The 16,397-nt window shown below is 30.7% G+C and overlaps 1 protein-coding gene across 1 annotated transcript; it reads left to right on the forward strand.

Moving 5' to 3' along the window:
- The first annotated feature begins 767 nt into the window (after positions 1-767).
- On the forward strand, positions 768-16,176 carry LOC134695633 (allene oxide synthase-lipoxygenase protein-like). Its single transcript, XM_063556947.1, has 16 exons — positions 768-864; positions 2,489-2,952; positions 3,387-3,431; positions 4,396-4,530; positions 5,450-5,547; positions 5,817-5,952; positions 6,780-6,875; positions 7,758-7,854; positions 8,910-9,027; positions 10,153-10,245; positions 10,612-10,672; positions 11,022-11,130; positions 12,163-12,254; positions 12,692-12,865; positions 14,382-14,545; positions 15,515-16,176. Exons 1-16 carry the CDS (start codon positions 843-845, stop codon positions 15,627-15,629), a joined length of 2,019 nt encoding a protein of 672 aa, XP_063413017.1. The 5' UTR covers positions 768-842; the 3' UTR covers positions 15,630-16,176.
- Positions 16,177-16,397: the final 221 nt, after the last annotated feature.

The following is a 16,397-nucleotide window of genomic DNA, read 5'->3' on the forward strand; positions in this document are numbered from 1 at the left end:
TACAATGTTTCTGTATGACCTATAAATGTTCTGAATTCGGATATGAAATATGTTAAAAATGTAAAATTTAGTGAACGCATTTAAATGATTATTTTAAAACGGATTTTACAAGACATTATACAACATGCGACTCGATCAGCCAATAAAAATAAGGGAACATATTTAGATGTATATTTAAATGTATAAAACTGCATCCATCGTGTCAGTGTGAGCAGGCATTCAGAATAATTCAGCATCAATCAACATATTGTTTAATTCATAACAAAGAGGAAACAAGATCTAATATTTCAAGGTAAATAAAAACTTATAACTTACTTACAGTAAAAAAAACCATTATTATTTGAATTCTTTGCATTCAAAACTTTTCCGCTAGTATTGTATATTGGATAATCGAAATCAAAAAGGTTTCAAGGCAGAATATAAAATTAAAACAATTACGGCAACCTTCTGTTCTGCAAATATATAAAAAAAAAACGAACTGTTTTCTATACTGAATTAGTAAAAAAGTTAAAGGTTTGACAATTTACATTAAATATACATGCAATCCAATTAAGAGGTTGAAAATAAGATGTTTTGAAAAATTCTACAAACATGCCTATATTAGTTAATAACTTCGTTGAACATTTTTCACCTGCAACCACGAAATCAATAATAATAAATCTATAGTATTCAACGTAAAGAATTGTTATAAGGTCTACGACTTTAAAACTTGATGCACGCAGTACTTAAAAGATCTAAATAGTCCTTTTTATGAAAAAAAACTTAAGGAAAGTGCATCCTTACTGATTATAATATGTATGTATGTATATTTTTAGTTAAGGAAAAGAAATTGTCAAGTAGTCATGTCGAAAAGCAAGGGCAAAGGTAAATTAAACAATATTTCTTCTATCATTTACTTTATCTTAAATTTCTATCACCCCCATACACTTTATCTTTTCTTTTATGTATGACCATTTTTTATACTTAGCTTTAACTCTCTTTGTCATGATTAATTATCTTACTAAAAATATATGCCTATTAAAAATTTATGAAAATGTCATATATGAGTAAATTGACCCTATACTAGAATCAAGTTATAGTTAATCTGTTTATAAATCAAATCTATACGACACTGAAATACGATAGGTACATAATATATCTTTGCATAGTATGTGCATTGTTGCTTGTAATTTAAAGTTCGAAAACATCAATGTATTCAGTGACTTTTCTAATAGTATGCTGACATTATTAAATGTTATGTAAACAATGTCATCCGTCATCCCTATTTACTTTATACCTAGAACTCCATTCATGTATCATGTTGATAAAACCACAATCAGACAGATTCACTCACGCAACAAATCAGGTTAATGATATTATCAATATAAAAAAGAAGATAAAGTAACAAAACAAAATGAAAAAAAAACGTATTCAGGATATAATGCAATCTTTATTTTGTAGATACAATTGATAGACATGTAAACAGTACAGCTGAATTATTAAGGAATTAAACGAGGACATATTCAAAGACATTTTATTTTTTTGTTTTCAATTTAAACCTCTTAAAGCACTAATTTGGTTTTCTTGAATGATTACGATTCGGTATTTAGACATGCAGCAATTTTCCGTGATAGACCAAACAAAAACATAATTTAAGGAGGCTCGAGGGTATAAAAATTTCAGAAAAAAATAAACATTTGTTTTTCATTACAAAATTTAGTTGTTACCTTTTGTAGTTGTTACTTTATCATATGGTACAAAAATCATTCAAAACAATCAATTCGGGTTGGCCCCAGATGACTTTTAACATGAATACATCATTAAAAGAGTTCCAAATTATCTCCCTTTGGTGGAAAAATTCCAGTTTTTGGCTTTAAAATTGAAATATCTCTTTCAACTCATCGGTGACCTATATTTTTTAATATAATTTCTACATAAGCTGTACTTAAACTAAATTATTATAAAGTTTGAGCGATTTCTGTAATAAACTTCTTTTTTTATTTCGATATTAACTTTATTTCTCCTATTACTTCAACAGTAAAAACCCACTTTTACAAAAATGTATGCTTCTTTCGAAGGCATATTGTGAGCGCAAATGAACGGTGACCCCACTTTTTTATTTTATTTTACTATTGACTTTAAGATAAAGTTCATTTATAGAAAAATATAGAGAAATCCTATATAAATGATTTAGACCCGCGAACCCCCTTAAAGCAATTCAAGGTCATACACTACAATGCACAATTACGCATTCTAGTATCAGTGCCTATTATTGTCCTGTTAAAAAAGAAAAACATAATAATAATGAAAACGGACCTTAATTTGATCACAACAGTTCTTGTCAAAAGATAATTGATAAAATACAAGTTGAGGTGAAATTACAGACGAACGCACGTACGCCCTATGGAAATGAGGGTTATATCTACGAATTGCGCGTCTGGTGTATCAAATTATAAAGCAAAAGATCTGTTCCACTCGTGTAATGGAAATGTCCTTTTAAACATTTCAGGTACAGTAACTAAGTACAATATAACGGTGCAGACTGGAGACAAAAAGGGAGCTGGAACGCATGCTCATGTCTATATAATACTTTATGGAACAGATGAAATCCAAACAAAAGAATACAAGCTTTCTAATTTTTTAAAAAGTGATTTTAAAAGAGGAAAGTTTGAAAGCTTTTCTATCAAATCTGAAGTTCACATTTCCGAAGTCCAGAAAATCGAACTGTGGCGAGACAACAATGGTTCCAGTACCAACTGGTACCTAGATTGGATTGAAGTCACCAACAAGGAAAACAGTTTCACAACCGTATTTCCAGCGTTGAAATGGATCAAAGAAAACCATCATTACTTTTTCGTTAATGAAACTACTTTACCGCAAAACGACCATATGAAAGAATCAAGAAGGCTTGAAATGCAAGTCTTACAAAAGGAATATCAGCTAGATGTTAAGATATCTGGACTACCTGCTCAGGTACGGAGTTAATTACATTTTGGAAAAAACTCAAAAATCTAAAAACAGAACCCAACTAGAATACTAGAATACAAGAATAAAAAGTCGCACAACCCCCAAACGGAGCGACATTTGTTTCGTACTGACAAGACAAGCTTCTTCTGCAATGCATCACAATGCAGCCTTTAACACTGAGCTAAAAACAAATCCCATAGTAAAGTCATAGTAGGCTCCTTAAAATAATAAAAGGCTAGAACAGGAGTTTGTTTCAACGAAAATGTATTTTTTTCGTTAAACACAAACACTTTAACGAACGTAACAAAGATGTTGTGAATCATGAAACCAAGCATCTTTAAATAGGTAGATGCAGTAAGCAAAACTACATTAATAAAAATGTACTATATCTGGCATATGATATGACCAAAAGTCTTGATACTAAATGTTTGTATTTTCAGGTTAAAGTACTACCAGAGGATGAGACATTTTCATGGCATTATTTTGTAAGTGTCGTACTTACAAATGTTAAGATAAAAAAACATGTATTCTGAAACTGCTTAAACGCATCATTTCGTAATTGGTGGGTCTCATAACACATTATTTTCTATGCATTGTTGATATCCAATTAGTGTTGACGTACGTATTGGCCAGACACCTTAAAGAGATTTGCACTTTAGCTTTCAACTGCCAACGGAGTACCTAAAACTAAAAAGAAATTTAATCATTCTTCAAATATAACAATAAAATATGGTGCATGTAAATCTAACTGTGTATGGGACGAAGTATATTTGGATTTGTGCATTTCATATGTATACTTTAATTGTTCTGATTTTATAGATAGTACAATTGTTAATAATGGTTGTTATATTTAGGAGACATTATAAATGTTGTTATGAAGTACACGGTCCGAATGAGTTATTTTAATTCATTCCCTACTTCCCTTTTATTCGTATACAGCTGAGCACTCTAAACAATATAAGAACAAAGTGTTAAATTCAGAGGAAAATAAACTAACCAGATCAAGATCTGAATTCGCTAGAAAAGCAAATAACTAGTTAAATACAAGGCAATATAAATTTCACACTTTTCTTAACAGTTAGTTTTCAATTTTCACCCGTACTCAGCATTAAAGACATAAAATAAAGACGAACTGACAGGAAGTCAAACCTCGTCAAACCTCATGTGTTGAAATCTCTTTAGCAAAATACACTCAAAGACTAAATGAAGTATGCTGGAAGGCCATATTTTGATGTATAATTGTTGACGTTTTATACATTGTGACTTTGCTGGAGAGAAGTCTCATTGGCACTCTTTCTGATTAAAACAAGACTCCACTATCCACTTGCGCTGGTAGATAGAAAGTGGACGTCTGTTTTGATCAGACTTATTGACATTTATACCACATCTTCTTATTTATATAACATATAGTTTTCCAAAAAAACTAAACATAATTTTTGCTGTTTATAGTTTGACGTGTTGCTTTCGAAACTCGCTGAGTTTGAAATAGAAAGCCTTAAACTGACAAAAAAGGGAAAAGGAAAAGAATGGAAGAAAGTTTACGACGTCAAAACCGTGTATACTAAAGCGTTCGGAGTTCCACAGGTAACTTCTTGTAGATCAAATACGTATATCTTCTAACGAGAGTGTGATAAACAGTAACAATAACAGGTAATCATTGTTAATAGTTATCAAGATATTATGCCTATGATTTAATAAACCAGACGCGCGTCTCGTCTACATAAGACTCATTAGTAACGTCATCATTTATTTTTAAAACAAAAAAATATTATTGTATATCTAAATATGTTTATCACAAGTTATGAAAATGGAATTTCAAACGGTCATGTTGATCTTAAAACATCAGTAAGATATTTTGAATAGTTCATATTTATTTTCCTGTTGTAAAGTTATGTCTGTTTAAACATTGAGATTGTGATTACTAGAGCACTGTTGAGTAGCTGTTAGATAATTCAATTCATTATTGTGTTGTTGTGTGAGCGTCACTGATGAGTTTTATGTAGACGAAACGCGCGTCTGGCGTACTAAATTATAATCCTGGTACCTTTGATAACTATTGGTATAAATAAATAATAGCTACTGGACAGTCTGGACATAGACAGCAGATATTTATTGACAGCAGGGCATTGTCTAAACAGTCATGATTTCTTTTTCTAAAGGCAAGGAGCTGTTTAACTAACGAGTACCATAAATAAAATTAACCAAATTCGGAAAAGTTATTTTGCTAGAAATAAATGAAAAATGAGTTTAAAAATAATGTTACAATTTCTATGAATAGAAGCGTTGAGTAAAGGTATAATATACATCATGACAGTACCGAAACGTAGACTTGAGTTGCAGATATCCTCGCGAACTAGAATTCCAACACTTGAACTTACAAACGACGAAATCACGTGAATAATTATGTGCATTCGAAGAGTTTGGCTCGATCAACTTTGATCAATAATAGTAACATTATAAGAAGGCTAAGAATTTAATACAATTATCTCTTGTGTTTTTTCAGGGTTCAAAATATTTCAACGATGACAAGAAGTTCGGACGTCAGAGAATTAGCTGCCTGAATTCATTAATAATTGAAATGTGTACCGCGATACCCGAAAAGTAAGCTGGTGTTTTTAAATATTCGAAAAAGGATGAAGTCAGCATTAGCAGTCTTCTAATTAGTCTAATTTCATTTTTGTATTTTTTGTAAATTGTTAATTTGTTTCTTCTATACATGCATGTTCCAATTGTATTTTACATGTTTTATTCAAAATTGAGTCCCAAATGTAAAAACAAAAAATGTTACCTTGTTCAATATATTTTACCCTACTGAAAATTTTAAGATTTAAATCTTTTTCTCTTTTTTTCTCCGTTTTGCTATTTCATAGTTTTGCAGTCACAGAAGACATGATCAAACCGTTTCTAGAAGGCAAGACATTAAAACAGGCCATTGAAGGTAAAAGGCTGTTCCTGACAAACCTGGCAATATTGGAAGATTGTCCAACCAGGACCGAAAATCTTATAGTAAGTGATAATTTAATGCTTAACTTGTTTTCATTGCGATATGTAAATATACCGATTGACGCATTGTAATTGTATGCAGATTTCTATCGTTGGTGAATTTTGCAGAGCAGAAGACGTCACTACTGATGAGCATATATGAGTTATAATATAATGTACAAGTTAATATCTTGATGTCAATGAAATGGATCTATACTATATCCAAATTTATAATAGATTTCATCAGCGAAATCAAATATCACTAAATCCATAATTGTCTCAAAAATATGATACATTTTTTTACGGAAATTGTAGTAAATCAACTACTATATTTAAGTACATCTATCACATTAAACCTGAAAAGAGTGTAGATAGATAACATCATTGCTGAAGATTGTACAGCAAGAAAAGCGCGACAGAAATTTATAACTTTTCAATTCAATTGAACGCTGCGTTTGACCTTCTTGACAAAGATAAAAAAGCAAAATAAAAAAAGCAAGGTAAAAAAGTGTATTTTCGGATTTGCACCTGTTCCAAGTCAGGAGCCTCTGGCCTTTTTTAGTCTTGTATGATTTTTAATTTTAGTTTCTTGTGTATAATTCGGAGTTTAGTAGTTTAGTATGACGTCCATTATCACTGTTCTAGTATGCATATTTTTAGGGGCCAGCAAAAGGACACCTACGGGTGCGGGAATTCTCGCTACATTGAAGACCCATTGGTGCCCTTCGGCTATTGTCTGCTCTATGGTCTGGTGGTTGTCGCTTAGACACATTCACTATTTCCTTTCTCAATTTTAGTAATAACAAACAAAGTAGAACACTATTACTGATGTGTCTTCTTTGTCCTTGCAGATGACTTGTCCCTTGGCCATGTTTTATTTTAACGATGCCAATTGTCTTCTGCCAATAGCCATACAGCTGTTCCAAAAGAAAGTACCAAGTAACCCTGTAAGTGATTTAAACCTTTTTCAATTTCATCAGGATATCAATAATTAGATATAGGAAGATGTGGTATGGGTGCAAATAAGACGACTCTCCACCCAAGTAACAATGTAAAAGCAAACCAATATAGGTCAAGCTACAGTCATCTACACGGAGCTTTGGCTTACACTGAACAGCATGAATATCGAACGGAAATGACCATGACATAAAAAAGACTAACTGATTTTTAAAATAAAATAATTGGAGTTTTTTTATAACTACACGTTAGCCTGAGGTGTGAACCTTTCATGACCAACCTACAAATCAAAATATATATTAACTTATCTACCTTTTCTACTTGAAGTAGTTTGAGCCTATAACCCATATTTGTACATAATTATGTACTTATTTGATTAAAACTGCCTCATGGTACTAAAATGTAAATATATTATGTTTGATATTAAATGAATCAAAATCCAGATTGTGCTTTAAAAAACATACTTACATGAAATATAATAAGTATATCAAAACCTCTAAGTTCAAAACGATTATCTTGTGTTATCTTAAAAGGTTATCAAGCATTGCAATCGCAGACACATCTGTTTAGATAAATCAAATTCAATAATAATCATTAAACGAACTATGAACTATTGCATTTTCACATAGCAGTTTACCCGTAATTTTGTTTTCCATGTACAGGTTTTTTTCTATATTTTTCCCCATTCCACATGTTGGTTGTGAATGTCTTTTTGTTTTGATTAAATTAACTTCTACTTCTTACACAACTTGGCCACCAAAGGCGCTGTAGATTCAATATAAAGTTACATAAAATTTGAATTTTGATTTCAGGGTTGTTATATAAATAAGACATGGACAAAACATTTGTATGAATGTCTTTTTTTTAAACAGGTGTTTTTACGATCAGATCCTGAGTATACCTGGATGTTGGCAAAAATGTGGTACAATCTGGCTGATTCTACATATCACCAATCTCTGACTCATCTAAGTATAAATAATATATTATACATATATATTTCAATTTTATATAATGTGCTAGGTAGATCAGTTTGTTCTAAGAAATTATAAACTAAGATTAAGACAATCAAATGTAACTTTGAAGTGACATATTGTTATTTTCATTATAACGTTTAACAGTATAAACATAACCGTTGTCGCATTGGATCCGATGCTGTAAAGCACTGATTGTTATATTTATTTCTTAGTCACGTTTGTCATATGTGTGCCCAAAACATGCTTACTCTCTGTGTTATCTTGGTCTTTTGTGGAGAGATGTATCATGGCATTTATACCACAATTTCTTTTTTATATTAACAAAACAACTAATTCAATAGCAAAACAAATAACCAGGTTCAATCCACGATTTTCTACATTTGAAAATGCCTGTGACAAATCAGGAATATGTTATTATCCATTCGTTTGATGTGTTTTAAGATTTGCAATTTGATTAGGAACTTTCCGTCCTGAATTTTCCTTGGAGTTCAGTATTTTTGTGATTTTACTTATTAATATGATGTTGAAAGCATTGAACAATACATTTATTCACAAACTTGTTGCTTCCGCAGCTGTTTTATTGGTTCACTTTTATTAGGAATGCGTATGATAAACATAACATATAAGGTAGCGATGTGTAACAACAAACACCAGAGCCCAGTGACAAATTTTTGTTTATACTTTTTAACATATAACAATATACATGTATACTACATTTTGACAATGTATGAACAAATTCTATTATTGAAAATGTATACTCCAAACCACCTTAAATCCATAAATACTTCTTTAGGAACAGTCAAATAATATTTTGTTATGTTCCGTAATGTGAGAGCAACTGAGCTTGAACTTTAAACTTATTTGAAAGAAATCTAAAAAAATAGTTTGCAGTCAGTGCAAGCAGTTTAATAAGCATATAGTCATAAAGAATACAAAGGTACATAAAAAATACATAATCCGTCTAAGATAATATTTTTAGGAACTTCTCACCTAGTTCATTGTTATCTATAAACACTACATATGTGTATTCATCTTGTATTATTGTTTCAGATTTTACCCATTTGATGATGGAAGGAATAAGTGTCGCGACAAAAAGAAACCTTGCGCTTCAACATCCAATTATGAAATTACTGCAACCACACTTTTTGTTTCTCATGGCTATTGACAGGTACGTTTATTCATCGAAATATATTTATATAATACATTTATGTAATTTAGACACAGAAAATTGTTTAAAATCTATAAGGAATAAAACCTTGTTTAAAATTAACCTTTGTAAAAATAAAATATGAATGTTCACACACACATATATAATTCTCATTTAACAGATACATTGTGTATATAGAATAAAGATAAAATCATAATAACTTATTTCTCAAATCAAATTTATTTAGGGTATTTGATCTATTCTGACAGACGATTTGAGTGCAAGTCCGTTAAATTTGTGGACACATATAGCAATTAAGACGAAATTTATAGTTTCCTATCCTATATATATAAAATAGTTGCAGAATTTATCGTACATCTTTTGTGATGCAGTATAAAATTACTAAAATTATTGAATGTTGAATAAAACTTGGATTTGTTTTAACATCTTCATTGCAGTGGTGAAATAATTACCTGTTATCGACACGTATGATTAAAATGTGAAACAGTAATACCCAATTTCGAGGCATTTTTTTCTAAAAAGCGTAGGTCAAAAAGTTAAAATTGACAAAACTCAAGGCTACAATTATTATGCACTTACAAAATAATGTATACTTATCCATCAAAGGTATCAGGATTATAATTTAGTACGCCAGACGCGCGTTTCGTCTACATAAAACTCATTGTTGAGGCTCAGTCTACAAATCGAAATAGTTATAAAGCCAAACAAGTACAAAGTTGAAGAGCATTGAGGACCAAAATTCCAAAAAGTAAAATAGTATACCAATGCACAGATTTCAAAGGCAAGTTCAAAAGAGGAAGGCCACAAAAACTGACAAAAATCAAGATAAATATATGTTATTATAGTTGCACGATCCCTGAAAACAAAATGTAAATGATAATTACAACTTTAATCTACAAACATCTTTAAGACATTGTTGTGATCTGCCAGATTAAATTGTTTCATATTGTTCAATTCGGTGCCTTTCATAGCCGACCATACAGTATGGGATTTTCTCATTGTTGAAGGTCGTACGATTGCCTATAATTGCTTACACGCTTTGAAATTCGGTAGATAGTTGTCTAGTTGACACGAACGACACATTTGTTTTATATATATACACACAATGTTTTTTTTATTTTTCAGTCTTGCACTTGTGTCGTTGATTAAACCAGGTGGTATCATAGATAAAGTTTCCAATGCAGGAATAAATGGCACCTTTCATATCATGAGAAAGAGGTAGGTTTATATCAAATAAACTCATCATAAATACCAGAACTAAATTTTGTATGTACGCCAGACGAGCGTTTCGTCTACAAACATGTTGTTGAATTTAAACAAAATATGTTTTTATTGTATAATACAAGGTGTATAACTATATGTACATGTCAAGCAATAAGTTAAACTTTTGCTGCTAATTTAATGCTTTAACCGGCATGAATATGGTATAGTTATGTATGAACTAGTTTTAGTGAATAACTCAATTCTACATCAGTGCCTCCGAAAACATAAATCCATTTATTTGTCTTCTCAAACGTCAATAAAAGAAATTTAATTTGAGTTAAATAATTTATTTGAAAATATTAATATATTTGTACTTTTTAGTATGGAATGGTGGAGACTGGATTTACATGGAACTCTTCCAGAAAATTTGAAAAACCGAGGGGTAAAATTCAATTGTTTATAAAATATTGAAGTTTAAATACATTTAAAGCTAGCGTTGTATAAAAAGATACAAAAACAAATGTTGACGAATCATAAGACATTTTGACTATTAACAAAGAACTTCTTTTAACGTATAAATCATTTGATTTTGTCATGTGAGGATGGAATTTCCGGTTGGATCCTACTCTGAGTTCAGTATATTTGTGATTTTACTTTTTTCAATATATTTCTTCACCGAATTTGTTGTATCCGATGTGATTTAGATTACTGAATTAACCGTCATTAAAACATGCGTCTATTATAAGTAATGTACCTGTTAGTCCTGATTCAGAACAATGATTTAATTACAGGTGTTTGATCAGTCTGTACTGACAGGAGCCTATCATGTCAGAGATGATGGACTTTTATTGTATGGTGCCATTAAGTCATATGTTGAGAAATATGTTGGACTCTACTATCGTAAGTTATATAATGAGTAAATGAATACTCAAGTATCTGATTTGTTATTTAGTTGGAATTGCTCTGTCTTTAGTTTTCTATATAAATAAAGGCAACAGTTATATAGCGCTTTTCAATCGTAAGAAATAGGTTAAATGAAAACAAATCCAGGTTATAAAATAAAACCGAGGGAAACACATTAACTATTTATAAAATAGTCCTTTCGCTGTTATGTTCGGTATTTTTCGTCTTATGTATTCTGATAGCCCTTTCGGTGTCTTCTGTCTGCTTTTTTTTTTACATTATTAATCATGATTCCATATGTGTTTGTTAACTTTGAAATATTATCACGAGTAACACGACGTGTTACACTTGTCATGCAAGACCTGCTTATGCTTTAGGAACACATGATATCACTTCTTATGTCTTGTTCCGTTCTTTGTTCAATATGTAGTTATTTGATTCATCGTTTGTCTTTTTTCCGTTTTTTAATATTTGCCTTTGCCATTCTCATATTCTGCTCACTTCTTTTTTTTTGTAATTTAACCATTTTGAAACTTAATATCAATTATAATTGGCAGTTACAGATAGATAAATTGGTTAATGATTTTCGAATTTTCAAATGTCCGCCGTTAACATAGAAACAGTCAAAATGTCCAAGCAAACACAAAATGCTCGAAAACTGAAATTTTATAGTACTGATTACTCTCATGTGTTGATGCAAGCCGACCGTGCAAGGGCTGCATAGCTAGTCAAGGTCGTTAAAAACTTCCATTTGTTGTTGTGTTGATGCGATATTTGACTGAAGTATTTTCATAATGCCGTTAAATCCCCGTTGGTTTGAACATTGGTAAACAACTGATGTCCTACAATTTACATGTTTCATTTGTACTCGGCTCGAAACCGCGTATAAATGCTAAGACTGTCATCTGTTTTGAACATTCATACAAATAGAATTAATATGTTGAAACAATGCATTCTTCTTTAATACAATGTAATCATGATATATAGTAATTATGTTGCAACTGAGTATACACTTTCTTTTTAAAACAGCAACAGAGGGTTCATTGACTGCAGATTATGAACTACAGAATTGGGGAGCAGAACTTGTAAAGTCAAGAGATGATGGTGGCGTCGGAATTCTGGTTGGTAAATTATAAAAAGATAGCATAATCATAAAATACACAATATTTCAATATTTTATAAATGTTCGTTCTTTTTCTTTCTGGAAAACTTATTACTATATAGATTACACATTAAGATAGTTTTTGATTATGGAAAATATTAATATAAATACTAGATTTGTGTTAATTAGAAAATTAGATGTGATTTTTTTGTACGATTTGAACAATTAGATGAAAAAAAACATCTAAAAGTTGGCGTCACTTATGAGTCTTATGTAGACGAAATTATAATCCTGGTACCTTTGATAATAAGTTATAAGTTCATGAACAAACAATAAAATAAATGTTGAAGTTGCTTAATTAAGTCAACTACACATATATGTGTATGTCTGTTTTCTTAATCTAATCTAATAGAGCTATTTCGCAGATTGATATATATTATAAATCCTGTCTTGCAGGGAGTACCTGGTAATGGCAATTTTAAAACAACAGACCAGCTTGTTATAACAGTGACAGCCATAATCTACACGTGTAGTGCTGGACATGCCACAGCAAACTTCGAACAGTATGATGAATATGGCGCTCCATTTAATTACCCATACCATCTGTCTGGAAAGCCCCCGACAGACAAGGTATGTGAATTTTATGTTGACTGAAGAAGTTTCCATTCGAATTAGTTTTGTTAAAATAAAATACAATTAAACATCTCACAGCGGTATGCTACTGTTGCCTTATGTTTTTGATTTTGTATTTACATTGTATCATACATCAAATTTATTCTTTCAGTGTATGTTCACTAGTGTTAAAATAGCTTTTGATTCAGTTAATCTATATGAATTTATATTTTATATTATGCTTCCCTATGTTGTAATTTTTCACTATTGTTTCAGGTAAGGGTGAAGGTTGATACATACTAAAATATAAAACCCGCTGCATTGGTTTGGATCTGTCCTAAGTCAGGAATTTGATGTTCAGAAGTTGTCATTTGTTGGTGTGGTTTAAAAGTGTTTTTTTTCGTGCTTTTATATATATTAGATCGTTAGTTTTCCCGTTTGAATCGTTTTACACTGGTCATTTTTAGGGGCCCTGTATAATCAATATGAAAATATTGAGAACTTAGAGATTTAAATGTATATACATCAAGCAAAATATTAACATACAATGTCAAAAATCGACACACATGGGGAACAAGTTTTTAATTGTCACTGTCCATTTCCTATTAGTGATAAACATGGTCTTTTAATACTTTAAGGGTAATCGATACAGTTTCAGGAGAGGTAACGACGTTCTTAACGTAAACTGGTATTTTCGTGTCGTCAAACTGTGACATATTGAAAATATTGCATGTGTCGAATGATTTTCATCATTTAAACGGCTCTAACTTGAAGACAAGTTCGTGAACCCCACTTTTTTAATAGGACATTTGGTATAATAATGTTTTTTGTTTTGTTTTCTGTAATCCTGATACTTTGTTAAAAAAAAGTTATTTCAAAAGAATTGTTATACAAACGAAAATCCGCTTGTGAATACCTTTTGAAACCAAAAAGTTCATCACGTCTATTCAAAGGGCAGACATGTAAAATGAAAACGAAATGTCGTAAATTTCGACCCCAATTATCTCTTAAATTGATACAAAAAGAGATATTTTTATTGCATATTTGAAACTTTTCAAAACTTCATCGTGGGATCGAAACTGTATTGTATCGTATGCCCTTGAGTTTGTGCCTGTTTGCACTGTACGGACGTCATAAAGGGAGAACATTTTATGAATTTATATTAAGTGTTCATCAACAATTTCTTCGTCAAATGAAACCTTTAGACCACATCACCGGGTTGTTTTTATAAAGGGACGTAAAACTACTACTAACCGTGTATTGAAATCAATCCCGCCTACCTAGTATGGAATATACAGGTTTCCAAGCGGTTGCTTTTTAGCCAGTCATATATCTAGAAAAGTTAAAGAGGTACAATTACTGCTAGTTTAACAGTCAATAGACTGATTTTTTTTTTAGAAGCATCCATTTCATTCCAGCTATAAGTACATGCAAGTATATCTATTACTGATTTTTTCACGTGGACATATTCCAAAAATACATATTCCAAAACAATTACCACTGAAAGCTATATGGATGTATGGTTTTTTTTCAGAGTCCAGTCGCTTTAGAAACAATCCTAAACACAATTGCAAAAAGAGAAATGCTTTTGGAGACGATGTCGATTACGAAAGTTTTAAGTGACAAAGCAACAGATAGCCTTGGTCACTTTGAGAAACAGTTTATTGTAGATCCTCATGCAGTACAAATTGTTGAAGAGTAAGCTGAAACCTTTATTGATTTTGAAACAAATCTAATCGATTACAGGCATACAGCATACACTAGCTGTTATAAAATATATAAAAAATAAGTCATTTAAATGGAAGTTCATTCTTTATAAACGTCTGTGTCGGTAGAAACATGCCCTTTATTTCTCGGAAAGTGTTACATGGACCTTAGAAGAAAGCACTTGCTCTATATCTAATAAATATCAAAAGTAAGGTTAATAGGTAATATTTAAAACCTTTCAAATGATTTTAAAAAAGAGGCTGAACATTTTTGTCTCCTTCATAGATATTTGTTATAATTTTATTCATTAAAATTCACCTTTTTGGAACTTTTATTTTTTATTAACATGGATTCGTCTGTATGCATATACAAAATGTATTCTACAAACGTGGCACCTTTAAAAAATGCGTTTCGTTTCATTTAGGCCAAATAACACAGCAATGCTTTGGGAGAAGAAATAAAATACAGATAGTTTTGGTTGTATGGGTGGATTTTTTTCTTTCTCCAAAATATAAGTTGTATGAGAAATAAAGTAAAATGTATAAATCTATCAATAGTTCTAATCTTTATATATTTGGGTAAAGATCAAGGTTATATTGATTCTATATGCTTTATATAGTTCTTTTGAGATATATACAACAAGTTATAATACGCCAAAATTAAGGAGTGCTCGAAAAGAAAAAATATATCAATTTGAGCTTTGGGCCACACATTAAAACTGGGTGAAACACATCAACTATTAGAGGTAATCATAGAAACAATAGAAACACTGAAATGCAACAAAACAAATGCCAACATATATAGAAAAACTATTTGATAACAAACGCTATATTACAGAACAGTGTTAACAAATTTAACGGGGCCATGTTGTCTTTTATACTTAATATGATTTTGTTCTCGATATAATGTCAAACATCCTGTCACATTATCACCATCTCTCAATTCAACTACTATTTGTAGGTTTAGACAGAAATTACAAGAAGTTGGTAAAATAATTGATGAAAGGAATCAGAAGAGGGAATTTCCATATGAATGGCTTCGTCCACAGGCAGTACCAAATGCCATTAGTATTTAGACATGCACCCTTTTTATAAATACAAACATTCTTCTATAGTTATCCCTATCATTTTCACCATATCATTTGAACGTATTAGATTTATTTTACATTAGATAATGGTAGAAATAGTTATAAATATTACTGGTTTGTTCAGTTAAGTTGAAATATGTATTCAAAATGATTTTCTTTCCGTTTTATCGTCCATGTACATTTGAGAATGAGTTTTTATCAGTGTTAGAAGCTGTACAATGCCCTATAGTTTTTATTAATTTGTCTGTCATTTGGTCACTTGTAGAGAGTTGTCTCATTGGCAATCCTACCACATCTTCCCTTTTATAGTTAAACATTCTGTATACTAACTATTCTAGCACACTGTCATATAAGAACTGTTTTTATCTGTTTGGTTTCATAGATAACTTTTTCTGTAATGGATATTTACAAACTGTAATATTATAGTTAGTTTAAGTATTTGCTTGTCGTTTGAAATGATATCACCCTTCTTTAAATGTGTACCTTACATTGTAATATTGGGTTTATCATTTTAATAAAATCACTAATCTTGACAGTTTGTATTGTTCTTTCATGTAATAATGATGTAGGAGAATATTGGCGTCCTAATTAGATCTTCGGTTTTTTTTTAAAGATAGCTATCTTTAGTAAAACGTGTCAAGTAACAGGACAAAAACAATGTTTTTTAACATAAATACCAGGTGATAAGTGGTATTTGTGCTCATAACTTTTATTACATTATGTTGGTTATGGTGGTCAAAATTATGAGATCGATGA

The sequence above is a fragment of the Mytilus trossulus genome, chromosome 14, assembly GCF_036588685.1.
Source record: "Mytilus trossulus isolate FHL-02 chromosome 14, PNRI_Mtr1.1.1.hap1, whole genome shotgun sequence".
Classification (NCBI taxonomy): domain Eukaryota; kingdom Metazoa; phylum Mollusca; class Bivalvia; order Mytilida; family Mytilidae; genus Mytilus; species Mytilus trossulus.